At 33.0% G+C, this 18,099-nt stretch overlaps 2 protein-coding genes across 3 annotated transcripts; both read right to left on the reverse strand.

Moving 5' to 3' along the window:
* Positions 1 to 584: 584 nt before the first annotated feature.
* Positions 585 to 4,324, reverse strand: LOC120181844 (enolase-like). Of its 2 annotated transcripts, none has more exons than XM_039186897.1 (16): positions 4,150 to 4,324; positions 3,803 to 3,866; positions 3,649 to 3,713; positions 3,508 to 3,555; positions 3,035 to 3,121; positions 2,880 to 2,960; positions 2,570 to 2,666; positions 2,328 to 2,488; positions 2,185 to 2,247; positions 2,018 to 2,098; positions 1,663 to 1,857; positions 1,503 to 1,553; positions 1,310 to 1,398; positions 1,151 to 1,202; positions 977 to 1,033; positions 585 to 891 (listed from the first exon to the last, which is right to left on the reverse strand). In XM_039186897.1, the coding sequence occupies exons 1-16, from the start codon at positions 4,216 to 4,218 to the stop codon at positions 811 to 813; spliced, it is 1,341 nt and encodes a 446-aa protein (XP_039042828.1). In that variant the 5' UTR covers positions 4,219 to 4,324; the 3' UTR covers positions 585 to 810. The 2 variants fall into 2 exon arrangements, with proteins under 2 accessions (XP_039042828.1, XP_039042822.1); XM_039186891.1 differs by having other exon boundaries at positions 2,328 to 2,483; positions 2,565 to 2,666; positions 4,150 to 4,323.
* A 2,552-nt stretch (positions 4,325 to 6,876) lies between these two features.
* Positions 6,877 to 9,204, reverse strand: LOC120181858 (glucomannan 4-beta-mannosyltransferase 9-like). The gene is made up of 9 exons (XM_039186905.1): positions 8,866 to 9,204; positions 8,692 to 8,790; positions 8,366 to 8,618; positions 8,146 to 8,256; positions 7,936 to 8,072; positions 7,702 to 7,815; positions 7,413 to 7,612; positions 7,142 to 7,339; positions 6,877 to 7,068 (listed from the first exon to the last, which is right to left on the reverse strand). The coding sequence occupies exons 1-9, from the start codon at positions 9,196 to 9,198 to the stop codon at positions 6,906 to 6,908; spliced, it is 1,608 nt and encodes a 535-aa protein (XP_039042836.1). The 5' UTR covers positions 9,199 to 9,204; the 3' UTR covers positions 6,877 to 6,905.
* Between the last annotated feature and the right edge of the window lie 8,895 nt (positions 9,205 to 18,099).

Raw genomic sequence — 18,099 nt, forward strand, 5'->3', positions numbered from 1 at the left:
ATTACCTTAGCATATACACTAATAGTAGAATATATAAAGTATATATTAAGCATATATAAGGGCTCAATATGTTATAGTACATATTTAACTTGAAAGAGCTGTGTATCGTGGCCATACGATCAAGGTTGAAAGAGCTTGTCTCCACGTTTGTATTTCCATGTCAGGAGATAATAACTATCATCTTCATCGTCGCGATATGTTGTATTTTTGAAGTTGTTCTTCCATTTGTGTGAAGGAATGATGGGAGTAGACGAGAATCATGCGAGGCCCGCAACTTAAGCTCTTGTTCACACAATTGAGAGGCTTTTGACCCAACACCATTTTACATACCGCAACCCACCCGAGTTTACTGTAGCTTAGGCCTTCGTTTAAGAAGAGGTCTCCGTTGAAAGGATGATGAAGAAATGTGATTTTTTTTAATTGCAAACCCTTCGTTAAAAGATTTTAACTTTCTTTAACAAATGATAGACTAAAACTGAACGAATCGAAGCCAGAAGCATAAGAAATAGTCATCATAGTTTACCCTTACTAATAAGGACGGGTAAGAAAACCAGTATCATAATATAATATAACCAACGCATGAATTTTAAAATTGTCAGATGTAGCTCACATTCCGGAAGTACAAAAGAAAAGCCGAAGTATGAGACATTTTTTGTTCTCTGGAACAAAACTTATCAAAATTATTGGAGGAACACAAAAGAAAAGTTTTAGGGTCCTAGCGAACCCACTATGCGCTATTTTAACTTATTCAGCGGAAATGAAACTCGCACACATCCCGCCTCAGCAATCCTTGCCAACAGAACCCAACTCCTAATAGGGTTCAACAGGAGCACGGAAGCTTGCTCCGGCATAGACTGCATCCGCACCAAGCTCCTCCTCGATACGCAGAAGCTGCAGAGTATAAAATAACATTGACATAATCAAACAATGCTTGACATATATACTTATATGAATGTTTTTAGGTGAGGATGTTAACCTGGTTGTACTTAGCTAGACGCTCCGACCTGCATGGAGCTCCGGTCTTAATTTGACCCTATTTTTTAGAGGACAAAAAAAACATGTTAAGAACTAGAATTAAGATCGCAACATCTAAATTCACAGCAAAGAAGATACAGAAATAAAAGTATCCTTAGATTTCAGTGTGTGTTACCGTGGCCAAACCGACCGAAAGATCAGCAATAAACGTATCCTCAGTTTCACCACTGCAAGCAAATATTTTAAACATTCCTTGAGTAACCAGAATTTTTATTTTTATTTTTTTTTAAACCAAAACAAACAATTGTACCATTTAAAGGTTTTTCATTCAAACCTGCGATGGCTGGCCATAACCCCCCATCCAGCTTTCTTGGACATTTTGACAGCTTCAATGCTTTCAGTAACAGATCCAATTTGATTAACCTGTTTACTCAGTTATACAAAGAGTATATATTAATTCACATGGCATGATCATAAAGCATAAATGGCATGATCATAAAGCATAAATGATCTAAAAACAGAAGCACCTTGAGAAGAAGGGCATTGCAAGTATTTTCTTTGATAGCCTTCTCAACCCTCTGCAAAAATAAAAAACCAAATGAGTGATGTTGTGCTCCTACGGAAAGAACAATCAGGAATCAATGCACGATCTCCTGTAAGAAAATTCAGAAAGAAACGTAATTCTACCTTTGGATTGGTGACCAAAAGATCATCTCCGACAATCTGAACTTTTGTTCCGATTTCATTGGTAAGTTTGGCGTAGTGCTCCCAATCATCTTGGTCAAATGGATCCTCGATTGACTCAATAGGATACTCGGAAACGAATGTCTTATATAAATCTTTGAGAGCATCTCCTGATATCTTTTGTGAACCATCATTATTCTGCCAAACAGAGGAAATAAAAGGAGCAAACAAAGTTAGCATAACATAAATAGGGAAACAGGAAAATACAGAATAACAAAAAGGATAGAGTAATAATAAATAAACAGATCTCTTAAAGGCGAAATGATTGAGAGTAACTTGTGGCTGTGACAGAGTTCACCTCTTCCTTGAAGTTCAGATCATAGGTTTTTTTATCAGACCCATAAAACTCAGATGCAGCAACATCCATTCCAATAACCACCTAGAATAATAGAAATGTTCAATTAGCCATCTTCTAACATCGAAAGAACAGAGAATGCAAGAGTATTGCTTATAAGGTGCACTAACTTTGCCTGTGTAACCAGCTTTATCAATGGCAGTCTTTAACAATTCAAGCCCTTCCTTGTTCTCCTGAACTTGCACAAAGATGACGTCAATTAACTGAAAGATAAACTAATACATATAAGACAGGGTAAAACCATGAGATTGACCTGAATGTTAGGAGCAAAACCACCTTCATCACCAACATTGGTTGCATCTTGCCCATACTTCTTCTTAATCACAGACTTCAAGTGATGGTAGACTTCAACACCCATCTTCATGGCCTCCTTAAAAGAAGATGCTCCTGTAGGGAGGATCATGAACTCCTGCAGACACACAAGAAAAAGAACATTAACATCAACAAATGACCCAAAACGGTCCAAAGAAATATTGAAATCTATACATACCTGCATAGCAAGTTTGTTTCCTGCATGTGAGCCACCATTGATCACATTGAAAGCAGGGACTGGAAGAACCAACTTCTTGTTACCAGCTAGGTTCGCAATGTGCTGCATCCAAAAGGCAGGTTTATAAGGTTCAAATGACATGAACTTAAATGGTTTTCACTTTTCATAGAAATTGCAATAAATCACCCAACCAAATTAAGTGGAAATCATTCTTTCATGACATGAAGATAATAGAATTCATTAATATTCAAAAACTTACATAAGTCTATAGAATGGGAGAAAACAAGTAAGGAAAACCAATGAGCCAGAGTGTACCTTATAAAGGGGAATATTCAGAACTTCAGCTCCAGCTTTGCAAACTGCAAGGGACACCGCAAGAATGGCATTTGCACCGAGCTGAACAAAGATTAACATTAAGACTCAAAACAAAAATTGTTTTAGAAAATAAATGACTCAACCAGCTAAGCTACCTTTTGTTTGCACCAACCCCACTCGTTTTGAGTTCCGTCTAGTTGTTGAACCATGAAATCATCAATTTCAGTCTGCTTAGTTGGGTCCTGTAGAAATCAGTTGACAACAGACACTTCAGAACAAAGTAATCTCAGACTTATTTCCTTAAGTTCACCACAATAACTAATGTGTAATGCCCTGTTTAGTTTAGTAACTAAGACGAGGCTTTACTTACATATAAAACAACTATTCTCAACTTTTTATGATATTTTTTTTACATCAGCTCATTCTTCATATATGATAATATCTTTTAAGGAATCAAAACGCAAATAATCATTACAACCAAAAGGAGTTCTAACGTCAAGTTTAAAAGTTCATTCAAACAATACCATTATTCATCGGTAGATAAAACAATACCACAATCAAATCAAAAGCAAAAACAAGTCAGCTACAACTGATCCAAAAAGAAAAAGAAAACAAGTAAGAGACAAACCTTTCCGATCAATGCAGGGCCGATAATCGCGTTAACATTAGCAACAGCCTATATATTTCGAGAAGAACAGAGAGTGAATAAGCTATACTTTTGAAAAAAAATGCCAGTAAAAATAGAAGCTAAAATGAAATAATAACTGACCTTTGATACACCTTTACCAAGGTAATCGGAACCTCCATCTCTCAATTCCAGAGCCTCGTAAATTCCTAAAACAAAAAACAAAAAACAGGTAAATAATTTTAATAAAAGTTTTTGAAATTAATTATTTAGATGATTACTGGATAAATTAACGTACCAGTGGATGCACCGCTAGGAACTGCGGCTCTAGCCTTTTTACCGTTCGATGTTTCCACATCAACCTATCATATTTAAAAAAGCTCCCCATTAAATTCGATTAGAATACTAAAACAACTGAATAAGTACCGAAAACGTTTATTCTATGCAAGCAGCGGTAAATGATTAGAAAAATCGACCGATTCAACTCGTTATATCGTTCAACCCAAAAGCAAAATGATCGAAAACAAATTTTTTAATCGGGAAATAAGTGACGACGATAAATACATATACACAGAGATCGGTGACAATAACAAGGCATAAAAAGTGAACGGAAATTAAGAGAGAAGATATGATGAAGAGGCGAACCTCGACCGTTGGATTACCACGGCTGTCAAAGATCTGCCTAGCTTTGACGGAAACGATTGTAGCAGCCATTAGATTAGAGCTTTTTTTTCTGAGATCTAAAGCAAGGGGAGTGTTTGAGAACGAGAAAGGGTGCTTCTTTTAAGATTAGTCACGAGAGTTTTATGGCGAACAATCGGAGTTAGGTATTTATTAGGAGGGTAGTAAGCTAACGATAGCCCTTGACTTCGAAAAGAAACTGTAGCCGTTGGATTTTGAGTTTATTAGGTTTAGAAGAAAAAATAATAATCTTTCAGGAAAATTAAACCATGCGCTTTTCTATCACGTGATGAGCACGGATTTTCCCCGTCTTTCTTTGGGCCGTTGTTTATATTTTTTGTCACGTGATGGCACACGATTTGCACTGATTTGTCATTCAATCATATTTAGGATGATTAAGGAGTTTAACACTTATGAGTAGTTTGAATTTAATTCGATTAAAATATAATTTGATTTGAATTCGAGCTCGACTCAAGATCTTAACGAACTGAATCGAGAAAAATCTAATTTTATTTGATGAGTTCACAAGCAATTCGTTAATTTTTTAATAATTTTTAGTAGTTATCTTAAAATAATTATTTCATTCAAAATATTACTAATTTAAAAATAGATAATAAAAATATGACAAATTATTAATCTATTAATTTTTAATCAATAATTTAAAATATTAATTAGTAATTAAACAAATTTAAAGTCTAAACTCCAAAATATAATTCATAATACATTAAAATAGTAATTAGAGTTTGATTTTTGTTGTAGTAAAATAGCATCATACACTCTTTTTTTAGTTAAATTTATTAATTTATATTCATATTAAGTTCTATATAGTATTAGTAGATTTTACTTATAGATAAAAAATAAAATAAAAATTTTGGTGAGCTTAACGAGCAACGGGACGAGCATCGAGGTTAATGAGCTTAACGAACAATGAATCGAGCAATAAATTTTCTTAACGAGAACAAGTCATACAAAAATTTTAACAAGCTTAACAAGTAACGAGTCGAGTCTAGCAACAAATTCTTTTAACTAAACTCGAGTATTGCTCGTCTCGCGATCGACTCGCTTGATAAATATTCATAATTGTATGGTTTGTTAAAAATAATTTATTTTTTCTCCATAATTTGCTTTTGAGTTTGCTCTCCATCACTATCAAATTTAAAATAAGTTCTTTATTATATTTTATCAAAAAAAATATTAAGTCCATCTATAATAATAATAAATAATTTTTAATTTTTTTCAAAAAAAATCATATATCTTTTATAGAGGCGTGTATATCTATCTATCAATCGGTGATATCTGATCTATTAATCGATTAATTTGGATCGGCTATTGCATAAGTAAGGGCGACCCTCCTAACCCAATTTGCTCAATTTACTATTGTCAATATTCAAATCTCTAACCTTAATTAAGAGATCTAATACCTCATCCAACTGGACCAACCGATTGTTTATCGTCTCTCCATCATTTTATGAAATGCAATTACAATATTAAAAGTTTCTGATTTTTTAGCTATAAAATAAATTTAAGTATAACTAAAGTAAGCACCAATAAAACAAACATACTAGTAGGGTGTGTTATCTGAAGGTTGACTGAAACGCCTTTGCCATATTTCTCTATCACTAATTACAGAAGAAGAAAACACGTAGATTCTTAGCAACACTAGTAGAATGATCAAAGTAGCTAGAGTTTTCAGAATGATTAATCGTTCTCGGAATATATTTTGAAGATTTTTCAAACAAAGTATAACCGTACTCGAGCCATTGTACACCTATTATTTTGAGAAAACTGTTAACTTTATTTTAGTTTACTAATAGGAAACGAAAAAAATAAGAAAATTTACACACCCAAACTTTTTTAAAATGAAATATTAAAATTTTGAACTCATTTTTTAATTTTTAGATTCTGTCACTGGCCTGTTTCAGTTTATAAATCTTTCACAACACAAAATTTAGGGGGAAAATTCAGAAGAAATATTATTATCATTGGTAAATCAATGTTAGAAGAAGAACTAGAGGTCTTGAATTTGAGGTTGAAGAAGGCTGACTGATTTTTGCTATTGGTACGATGGAATCATTAGTCACTCAAATTACTTGATCCTTGATAATATTTTTAATATACATATATATATATATATTCTATTTTTAATTTTATATTTAATAATTATATATATATATATAAATATCATATTTATTAAAATTATTTTACTCTTTTATATATAAATAAATCGATATATTTTTAACACTTAAATTATAGTATCATGTATTATTATAAATTTAATTTTTTACATGATATAAATTATATAATGTAATTAAAATAAAATAATATATATTTTATTTTTAATTATTGATTAAAGGACCAACATTCACATTTTCGAAACTAGTTTGTCATTGGAATTGTAATAATGAATTTGATTCGAAATCGAAAAATTAATAACTAGGAATTTTTTGTTAACCTTTTTCTTGACCTGTGTACTTCTTCAACCATTAGATTGTATAAGGCTGTTAGAAGGTTTGAGTTTTGAAAATGGTCATTGTTTGCTGCAGTAAACACTGAAGATAATACTTTTATTATTAAAAAAACGGCGATTGCAAACAATTCACTTCAAAACCATTCCTATAGTACCCTACTTGGTGTCTAAACCATGAAACTGCCTCCATTTGCTCCTTATCATCCCTGTAACAGCATGAAAATTTAGTGCGTTTCCCTTAACCTCTTGGCTTTTAAGTGTTGGGGACGATGGTGCCGACGTATCCGATTCCGACGATGAAGAAAGCGATTGATTGAATTATAAGATATATGAAGTAGTAGTTTCTCCCATACATATAATCATAGCACCCGCAGAAGAAGAGGAATGCTCCAATAAAAAGCTCTAACAAGTGGAGTCTGCCAACAGGAAAACAGAATTAGTATACATGTTTGCTGATTTTAAAGAGAGCTTAAGGGTTCTTTGTTTTACCTGTCCCCAAACCTGAAACGAGGTTTCCTTGGTGCTTTAGTGGTTGCTTTAGCCTTGAGGGCATCTCCGAGTTTCTCAGTGACGATCCATTCGTTTACTGATCTGCCGGCTTCGAATAAGCCGATGAAGGTAGCCTTGGTCCGATGCAATGACATCACGTTTTCAAAGAGGATCCAATAAAACAACAAGTGAACTGACCTGAAAAGAGAAACATGGTTAAGGTAAATGCTGCAATGTCTTCTTCTAACATTGATTTGGGAAGAACTGAGACCTTGGAGTTCCGACAGCATTGAGAATCGTAATAATACAAGGAACATAAACGGCTCCCCACTTTGGAACCTCAACTTCAGGTACAAGAACACTTAAAGGTAAAACAACGCAGTAAAATATGAAAGTAACAATGTGGCCAACAATCTTTCTGACCACGAAGAAGTTGTAGATCACATATATCTTCTTCCATATGGCAACTTTCTGCGGTAAGTTTAACCAGAGAATGGGTTAAAATCCAGTAAGCCAACAAATTTCTTAAAGTTTTAACTCCTTAAATCTACCAGTCTAACCTTGTTTGTAATAATCTCCTTAAACATTTTCCTGAAAAGATTAGCAGGACCACAAGACCATCGATGCTGTTGGTGGCGAAAGGCATTCAAGGTACTAGGCAATTCATTTTTCACCTATAGTCACAGCATAAATTGGATTGTTTAGCTGTTAAAATGTCGAATTTGATCTCGATCTTGACCCGATTTTATCATGTATAGATATCTTAATGCGTTTGAAACTCGATTTTAGAATACCTGTGCGGTTCCAAGGTAAAGAAATTTCCAGCCTTTCAGACTAGCTCGAATTGATAAATCCATGTCTTCCACTGTAGTTCTATCTTTCCATCCTCCTGCTTCATTTATAGAAGCAATTCTCCACACTCCAGCAGTTCCTATACAAGTATAATCTATATTAATTTCCATAGTCTCTATTTTTTTGTTAACGTTGTTCATATTTTTCATTACCATTGAAGCCAAAGAAAGCATGGCTGGAAGAGCCCACTTCTTGTTCGACAGTGAAATGATAGTCCAGTGACATTTCTTGCATTCTTGTCAGCAGGCACTCATCAGCATTCACTGTAATTCATTAATGAAAGATCTCTTGTTTATCATAATGATGAAATCAATGTCCTACAACACTAACGTTTGAAATCTTTTGTTAATATTGATATTAGTAGAGGATTACCGAATATCCAGCGAGCTTGAACCAAAGCAAGTTCAGGATTATACATAAGGAAAGGAATGGTGCGTCTAAGGAAATCGGATTCCGGCTGGAAATCGGCGTCGAAAATGACCACATAATCACAACGTTTAGCGTACTCGTGTTTCAGGCCTTCTTTTAGAGCCCCTGCTTTGTACCCGGTCCTATTCCCTCGGATCTCGTACCTGATGTTGATGCCTTTGTTTGCCCATCTTTGGACTTCCAACTCCACCATTTGCTTCATTTTTGTTTTTTCAGTAATGTCAATCTCCTTGCACGAAAACAAGATAACCCAAAACCACGAAACTCACCTTAATTGTATAGTCAGTTGAATCATCAAGCACTTGAATAAAGATCCGATCAGCAGGCCATGAGAGGTCACAAACAGCTCCAATGGAGAGTTTATAAACCTGCATTGTTGTAATCAAAATTAACCACTGGGAAAAAAAGAAAAACGATTTCCGGGAATGAAAATTGAAAAGTACTTCTCTTTCATTGTACATCGGAATTTGAACCAGAATCATGGGATAAGCCGAGTGTCCTAACTCCGTATCGTCTTTCAAGGGCTCCCATTTGTACCTTACCTCCGGCTTTCGACCAAGTAGCTTCATGAACATTATCACGATTCCCATGTAAACCCTCTCCATGAAAAGCATCAAAGACATGATCAAACAAACGACAACAGCGATTCTCAACAACGGTACGATCAACGGCTTTTTGATTTGACCCCAAATCAATACCATTTGCATGGAGATATCATCTGCAGTTCCCTGGATCAATCCATCAGGAAGAAGTGTCGTCGCAGAAAAACGATCCATTTACTAGTTATAGACCGAATGCGAAGCCAAGAGCAAGAGGTGAAATTGTGCTGTAAACAGGATGATGGAACAAAAGTCAAAAACGCTAGATCTACTTATGTACTATAAAGCATTGTTTGCAAAAAAGAGAATACGTCTCTTTTTCCTGCTTCTGTTATCTTGGAGAAGAACAGAAACAGAATACTTGAAACGAGTACTCGAATGAGCCAAAAAAAGTTGAAGAGTGAGTGATGATTGGAGAGAGAACGATGCCTTTTATAAGCTCTTCGTCTCGTTATTTTTTATTTCTATTTTTATGAGGTTTTGTTTCCAACCACAAAATGTGCTGATGTAGACGAAGTCAACGGGTAAAGGAGAGGATCGGGGGATTGCATTTCCTTTAGTTTCCTAATGGTATTCCACCGGCGACTTCGGCTCATATATTTCGATTTTCCCACCTGATATTGCAATTTTTTTTGTAGTGATTTATGACTAAAGCATTAAATATTTGTATCTGTTTCAGAATTTCATATTCTATTTTATATATTTTGTATTTTTTTAAGCCATGATTTTGTATTTTTAATTTAGAGTTGTGAATTAGGTTGTTCTTACTGTTTTTTCTTTAATGAATTTTTTTCTTGGAAAAAAGAGAGAGGAATGGGTCTTTTATTCTTAGGTTTGACAATAGTTTTAACATTTTATAATAGGAGATATTATTTTTGTGTTAGATTAGTTTGTGTTCAACTAATTGCTTCAATTAAGAGATGACTATCAAACTCAGTTGGTAGAGCATAAGGTTCTTAACCTTAAGGTCGTGGGATCGAGTCCCACGGAGGACATTTCATAATTCGGAGGTCTTCTACGGAAGCTGCTCTCAACCTGGTGTTGGGGGCAGCCTACTATCTTACCTCCCCCTTATCCTATTACATATGGGAACAAAGGACACCCATTTTAATTGCTTCAATTAACTTGTTGGTCTTTGATCTTGCGCATAAGTGAAACAAGGACTAAAGTTGATCAAGTGTTTAAGCTCTAATCTCTATGTATGGAGTTTAAACCCTCTAAACATAGCAATTTTTTTAAGTAAAACAATATTTTTATATGATCTCAATCATGTGAGTTGTCAAGACGCATCGTATTCAATTAAGGTGCTTATCTACGGAAGCTGCTCTCAATCTGGTGTTGGGGGCAGCCTACTATCTTACCTCCTCCTTACCCTATTACATATGGGAACAAGGGACACCCATTTTAATTGCTTCAATTAACTTGTTGGTCTTTGATCTTGCACATAAGTGAAACAAGGACTAAAGTTGATCAAGTGTTTAAGCTCTAATCTCTATGTATGGAGTTTAAACCCTCTAAACATAGCAATTTTTTTAAGTAAAACAATATTTTTATATGATCTCAATCATGTGAGTTGTCAAGACGCATCGTATTCAATTAAGGTGCTTATCTAGTTGGGAGTGAAATTCAAAATGGACAATTTTAATTGGGTGGAAATGTAGTGTTAGTTGATAGAATAATTTTGAATGAAAATAGATGGTAAAAGGATGATAAATTAGTGATGGGATTTAAGGTTTGTACGGTGGAACATGAAGTAAATGAATCCATTTTCCAAGGGGATGGATTTTGTGCTTCCAAAGTCTTTAAATGAAGTTCATGAATCCATAACATTTAATTGTAAATGAATTCATTTTTCTTCTAGAATGGTCAAATGCATGAATTAATTGCTTCTCATTAGTCTCCTCAAGCCTATATAAAGCCTTCTCCGAATCCTCATTTACATCGCAAATCAGATTTGCAAGTTCTTTCACCTCTTCCTTTGTTGGTCGAATTTCACCTATAAACAACACAAAACACGTGTTAGTGCCATTAATTACCAAGTAAATGCGCAAATAAACTTGTACTAAGTATATATTAGTACAAATTATATGCACAACAAATATGTAAAAAATCTAGATAACATTAACATGCAAATAATCTAACATGTGTTCTAAGATGCAAACAATATTCTTTCATGCAAACTCATGCACGTAAAGCAAGTTGCATGGCTCAATTGGGCGCTTAAAGCCTTGTTATTAATATTCCAATTTTCATAGAACATGTTCCCCGTTACTTGTCGAAATTTTCTTGTTCTAGGTCGAGTGATAGGTCCTTTAGGGAGTTTTCCTGGATCGTTCCTGGTAGTGATCTCATCAGTTCCGGGTCTTTCGGACAACAAAATGTGTTGAACCACGCTTTGAGATTTTGATATATCAAAAGTAAATATTTTTAAAGAAATTTTAAGATTACTTTTAATTTGGTTTTCATGCTTATATTCAATTTAACCGTTCGAATATAGAAATTCTTCTTAAGGTCAAAAACTCCATTTTTACTCCTTACTCTTTTGAATTTTCAAGTCATATACCGTAATTAATTTTTCAAACATTTTTACAAAGGGTTTTGGAATTTAATAAAGTCAAAAATCAATTTTTTGCCTTGCAGTACCGATACTGCAAGAACAATATCGATATTGTTCATGTGGTACTGATACTCCCTTTGTGATTTTGGCAAATGAAAATTCTAATAGTAAATTTTGTACCGATACTGCTCAAGTATCGATACCAATATCGATACTCATGTTGGAGTACTGATACTACCCTCTCACCAACAACTAGATTTTTTTGTATTTAATGCAAGCAGTATCGATACTCCAAGCCCGAGTTTCGATACTCAAGGCGTCTGGGCAACATTTATTGCAAAAAAATTCATCCCAACAACTTTATGAACTCCCACCACAACCCAATTAAATGAAGGGGGTATAAAAACAAGATTCCAAGTCATATGTGAAGATAAAAGAATATAGAGAAAGCCAAAGCAATCACGAAGAGTTAAACATTCAAGTCAATATTCTTAAACGTTCTTTTTTGCTTTCAAGAACACTTTTGTACTTCTTTTTTTCATTCTTTCTAGTGTTCTAGTTGTTCTGAATTGTGCAAGCACATACCTTGTAAGGGTTTTTCAAAGTTTTCAATTTGTAATTTCTTCTTAGGAAAGGTGTACACTTGAGACTTTGGGGTATAAGTCTAAGTGTGTTGTAAGGTTACACCTTGTCCTAAAAGGTTTGAACAAATTAGTGAATTTATTGAAATCCTTAGTGTGGAAGCTAAGGTAGTGGATGTGGACTTCACTGAAGAAGTTGAACCACTATAAAATTGCTTGTGTCAAAATTTTCATTTTATTGCAAAAAGCTTCCATATTATATTAATTGTCAATTCACCCCTCTTGGCTATTTTATCCTCTTGATTGACTCAATAAATGATATCAGAGCTAGACTCATTGAAAGATTTTACAACCTCTTGAGAATATCCTAAAAGAGGCAAGTCATCATTCTTGTCATTCATGGCCTCTACATCAAGTTTCAACATCGTTAATGATTTTCATCCCATCAATAAGCCTCCATACTTTAATGGAGCCAACTATACCTATTAGAAAAATAGGATGATGCTCTTCATTCAAGTAAGTGATTCGAGAGCATGGAGCATTATGATGAGTGGACATTCTACTCCAACTAGAGCTATGGTGGAATGAAGTGAAGAAGAAAGAAGTTTGTTCCAACTTAATGCAAAGACAATGCACATTCTATTTTGTGCACTTGGATCCGATGAATATGGGAGAGTTTCATCTTGTTCCAATGCCAAGGAGATTTGGGACAAACTTGAAGTCACTCATGAAGGAACTAATGATGTAAGAGAAACTAAGATTAGTCTTCTTAAACATAATTATAAAAACTTCAAGATGAGATCAGATGAGGATATTAAATCTATGATCAATAGATTTTCGGTTATTGTCAATGGTCTTAAAGGTTTTGGTGAAGCCATCCCAAATGAGAAATTAAAGAGAAAGATGATCTATAGTCTTCCTAATTCATGGTAATCCAAGAAGAACACTATAATATAAGCAAAAAATCTCAAGACTCTCACTCTTGAAGAGTTAATTGGGTCATTTCTTACTCATGAGATGATGATGAAGGAAGAAGATGAACAAGAGAATAAATATGAAGAAAATAAGGAAATGGAAAAGAAGAAAAAGGTTGGTGTTGTTCTCAAGTCAACAAAAGAATAGAGTGACTCAAATGAATATGATGAAGATGAAGAAATGACTATGTTTTCCAAAAGATTCATGAGGTCCAACAAGGGAAGAAGATTTTAAAGAAAAGAGGGCTTTAAGAATGAGTCTAAGAAGAATGATCTTATTATTTGCTATGAGTGCAAAAAGCTCGAACATGTCAAATTTGATTGTCTACAACTGAAGAAAAAGGGATCCTCCAAGAAGAAACACAAGACACATGTAGCTACATGGAGTGATGATGAGTCCTCCAATGAAGAGGAGAAAGAAGTAGACAACTTGTGTCTCATGGCCATAGAAGATGATTCTAAGGTAACCTCTAATTCATCTATTTCAAATGAGAATTCTTTTGATGAATTTCAAAAGGCTTATGATGAATTAGCCGAAAAATTTGAGAACATGATTTCCAAGCATAATAAATATACTTCAAAATTGAAAGATAAAAATGTTCTTATTTCTAAGACTAATCTTGAACTTGAAAGTCAAGTAAAAAAAATATGCAAGTCAAACTTGAAGAGTTTGAAAAGAAAAATAATACTTGCATAACTTCCTTTCAAAAGTTCATGATGGTCATCAAAAGAAACTTGATGATCTTAAAGCTTCTTTTAACCATATTGGGACAAAAAGATTTGAAAAATGTGAACATTTAAAACCCAACTATGTTAAAAATAACTTTAATTATTACAAACATAGAGGTCTCCAAAGAACATTATTTAGAAAATTTATTAAAAACATATGGGTCCCCAAAGGACTCATTGCCACTAATGACAAGGATATACTTGAAAAATGGATACCCAAGGGGACAATATTATTGGGAACTAATATTAATGGACCAAAAGGAATTTGGGTACCAAAAATCAAAACTTAATTTATGTTTGTACGTAGAGCATTGCTAAAAGGTACAAAGTAAAAGTTCAAACTCATGGTACCTTGATAGTGGATGCTCAAGACACATGACCGATAATAAAAGGCGATTTTTGGAACTTAAATCTAAAAGTGGAGGAGTGATAACTTTTGATGACAACTTAAAAGGTCACATTGAATGAATTGGTTCTATTGGTAACAACTCTTACATACTTATTGAGAATGTTTTGTATGTGATGGGTTAAAGCATAATCTACTTAATATTATCCAATTATGTGATAAGAAATACAATGTCTTATTTGAGTCTAATGATTGCAAAATTGTTGCTATTACTTCTAAAATGATTGTGCTTGTTGGTAATAGGATAGGAAATATCTACACGGTGCATTTAGATAATATTGATATTTCAAAAGTATGTTTGGTTGCTAAAGATAAGTATGATTGTTGGTTTTGGCATAAGAAACTAGGATGTGCTAGCATGTGTGTTTTACAAAAAAATTGTTCAAGGTAATCTAGTAAGAGATTTGCCTAAGATAAAATTTGATCTTGATAAGATTTATGATGCTTGTACTAAGGGCAAACAAAAAAAAACTTCTTTTAAACCTATTAATGATGTATCATCTAGTAGAGTATTGCAATTGATCCATATATATTTTTTGGGGCTATTAGAACTACTAGCTTAGGTGGATAACAATATGCATTTGTTTTAGTATATGACTATCCTAGATTTACTTGGGTTCTTTTCTTAAGTACAAAGATGAAGTTTTAGAAAATTTCATCACATTCTCTAAAATAAACCAAAATGAAAAAGATTACTCAATTTCAAGTGTTATGAGTGACCATGGAACCGAGTTTTAAAATCTTGGTTTTGATGAATTTTGTAACTCTAATAGAATTAACCATAATTTTTCAACCCCTAGGATCCCTCAACAAAATGGAGTTGTTGAGAGGAAAAATAAAACTTTAGAAGAAATGGCTAGGACCATGCTTTGTGAAAACAATTTGCCAAAGTATTTTTGGACGGAAGCCACAAACTTGTTATGTGATTAATAGAGTAATGATTATGCCTATTTTAAAGAAAACTCCATGTGAACTTTTCAAAAATAAAAGCCTAACATTAGTTATTTTCACCCTTTTGGGTGCAAGTATTTTGTTTTAAATAATGGAAAAGAAATTAGTGAATCATTGAAAGAAATAAAGAATGAGGAAACTCGAGATGCTCTCAAGAATCTAACTCTAAAGGAAAGGGATATCTCATGCCTAAGGGAGTACAACTATGTCAAAGATGTTGTAATTTTGGGTGATTCATCTAAATAACCACTAGATATTCTCTTAAAAATATTTATAATTATGTTGCATTTATCTCATGCATAAAGCCTAAGAATGTCAAAGAATCTTTAAATGATGAACAATGAATTATGGCTATACAAGAAGAGTTAAATCAATTTGAGAGAAGTAATGTTTGGACATTAGTTGAAAAGCCTAGTAACAAATCTACTATAGGTACTAAATTAGTATTTAGGAATAAATTAGATGAAAGTGGTAACATAGTGAGGAATAAGGATAAACTTGTTGCTCAAGGGTATACTTAAGAAGAAGCAATAGATTTTGATTAAACTTATGCTCCCGTAGCTATGATGGAGGCAATTAGAATGTTATTAGCATTTGCATGTTATCATGGTTTTACTTTATTTCAAATGGATGATAAAAGTACTTTCCTAAATGGTTTTATAAAAGAAGTAGTATATGTGGAATAACCTCCCGATTTTAAGAATTCAAAATTTTCAAATCGTGTTTTTAAATTGACAAAAGCTTTATATGGTTTAAAATAAGCTCCTAGAGCTAGGTATGAAAGATTGTCAAATTTTCTTGTTGAAAAAGGTTTTTAAAAGGGAAAGTTGGCACTACCTTATTTATAAAAAAATAAAGGTAAAGTTTTGTTAGTAGTCCAAGTTTATGTTGATGACATTATTTTAAAAGATGACATTATTTTTAGATCTTAATGATAATCTTTGCCAAAGTTTGCTAAGTTAATGCAAGGTGAGTTTGAGATGAGCATGATGGGGGAGCTCTCATTTTTCTTGGGACTCCAAATCAAGCAAAGAAAAGATAACATCTTCATCAATCAAGCAAAATACATCAAAGATATGTTCAAGAAGTTTGGATTGGAGGATGTGAAACCCCAAGTCACTCTTATGAGCTCATCTACAAAGTTTGGTAAGGATGGGAAAGGTAAGTGTTTAGATGTTAAACTTTATAGGTCTATGATTGGATCATTGCTTTATCTTACCGCAAGTAGACATGACATTACGTTTAGTGTTTGTTGATATGCTAAATTTCAATCATGTCATAAGGAATCACATTTACAAGCCATTAAGAGAATCTTTAGATACATTAAAGACACTCCTAGTATAAGACTTTGGTATCTTAGAAACTCTAACTTTAGTTTACATGCCTTCTTGGATGAGAATTATGGAGGTTGTAAATTAGATAAGAAAAACACCTCTGATACTTGCCAATTCCTAGGTAGTATATTGATTTCATGGTTTTCAAAGAAACAACATAGTGTAGCATTATCAACCACTGATGCATAATACATTTCGGCCGATAGTTTTTGTGCTCAAGTTTTATGGATGAAACAACAACAATAGACTATGGAATTGATGTAGGTACTATTCCTATCAAGCGTGATAATACTTGTCTATTTATCTCATAAAAAATCTCATCCAACATTCTAGAAGTAAGAATATTGAAATTAGACATCATTGTATTAGAGATAATGTCTCAAAGGAAGATATAGTTATGGAGTATGTAAACACTTTGCACAAGTAGTGGATACCTTTACAAAACCTTTAGATAAGGAAGATTTTGGTCACTTAGAAGTGAATTAGGTTTAACGAACATACCATGACTTTGTGTTTAAATATTTTGTGCACTTTTATGATTTTATGAAAAAGCTTGTTAAATGACTTCTTTGATGCCTACTATGAAATTAGTTAGGAGGAGTTTAGGATTTTTCATTAAAATTGATGATGTGTTCAAAGTATGCTTGAATGTGTATCTATTTGTTTGAACATGTTTTCCTTGTCAATTTAGAGTTACCCATACCATTATTGATGCCCTAAAGTATGCATTATGACTTTTAACCTTTTGGTGCACTTTAACTTGAAATTCATGCAACTTTAGCGTTCATAAGTGTTTTTGTTTTTAAACCTTATATGAATGAATAAATGGATGCTTGTATATTGGTAATAATTTTATGTCTCATATGGTCATATGTGTTGTATGTGCTTAATTTTTTTATAAAGATGATTTTTTAAGACTCATTTGCTAATTTTTTGAACCATTTTTTGCATTTAGTATCGATATTATTTTTATAGTATTGATATTGTTCTTCCTCATAATTGATATTGTTAGTCAAGTACCGATATTGTTCTTATAGCATCGTTAAGAGTATTAATACTCTATATCGATATCATCTCCTTTAACGTAAGAGTCCCGATACTCAGGGTCATATTTTCATTTTAAAGGTCAAAATTCTCAAAAATTTTATTTTTTTCAAACCCTAAAACGACAACCATAAAAGATATCCTCTTTTCTCTCTCTTAAATCATTGTCGTTTTCCATCATTTTGGGTCGATTTCAACTGGATTTCTCATCCATATCCCACATTCATAATCAAATAGTACTATTTATACCCCATTCCCTCCTCAAATCAACAAATCAAGGTAAAATTTCTCAAAAACCTATTTTTTATTTTCGAAATTAGGATGATTTTTATGCTAGATTACTTCAAATTAATGTATGGGCTAGACAAACACAACATTTTTGCATCATTATCTACAGATTTTTACTACTAATTTATATATTTTTTATTATATTTTATAAGTTTTGAATTAAAAAAATATTTGAATTTTACTTTGTATATGTGTGTGTATATATATATATATA

Source organism: Hibiscus syriacus, unplaced genomic scaffold, assembly GCF_006381635.1.
Source record: "Hibiscus syriacus cultivar Baekdansim isolate YM2019G1 unplaced genomic scaffold, ASM638163v2 tig00003721_pilon, whole genome shotgun sequence".
NCBI lineage: Eukaryota > Viridiplantae > Streptophyta > Magnoliopsida > Malvales > Malvaceae > Hibiscus > Hibiscus syriacus.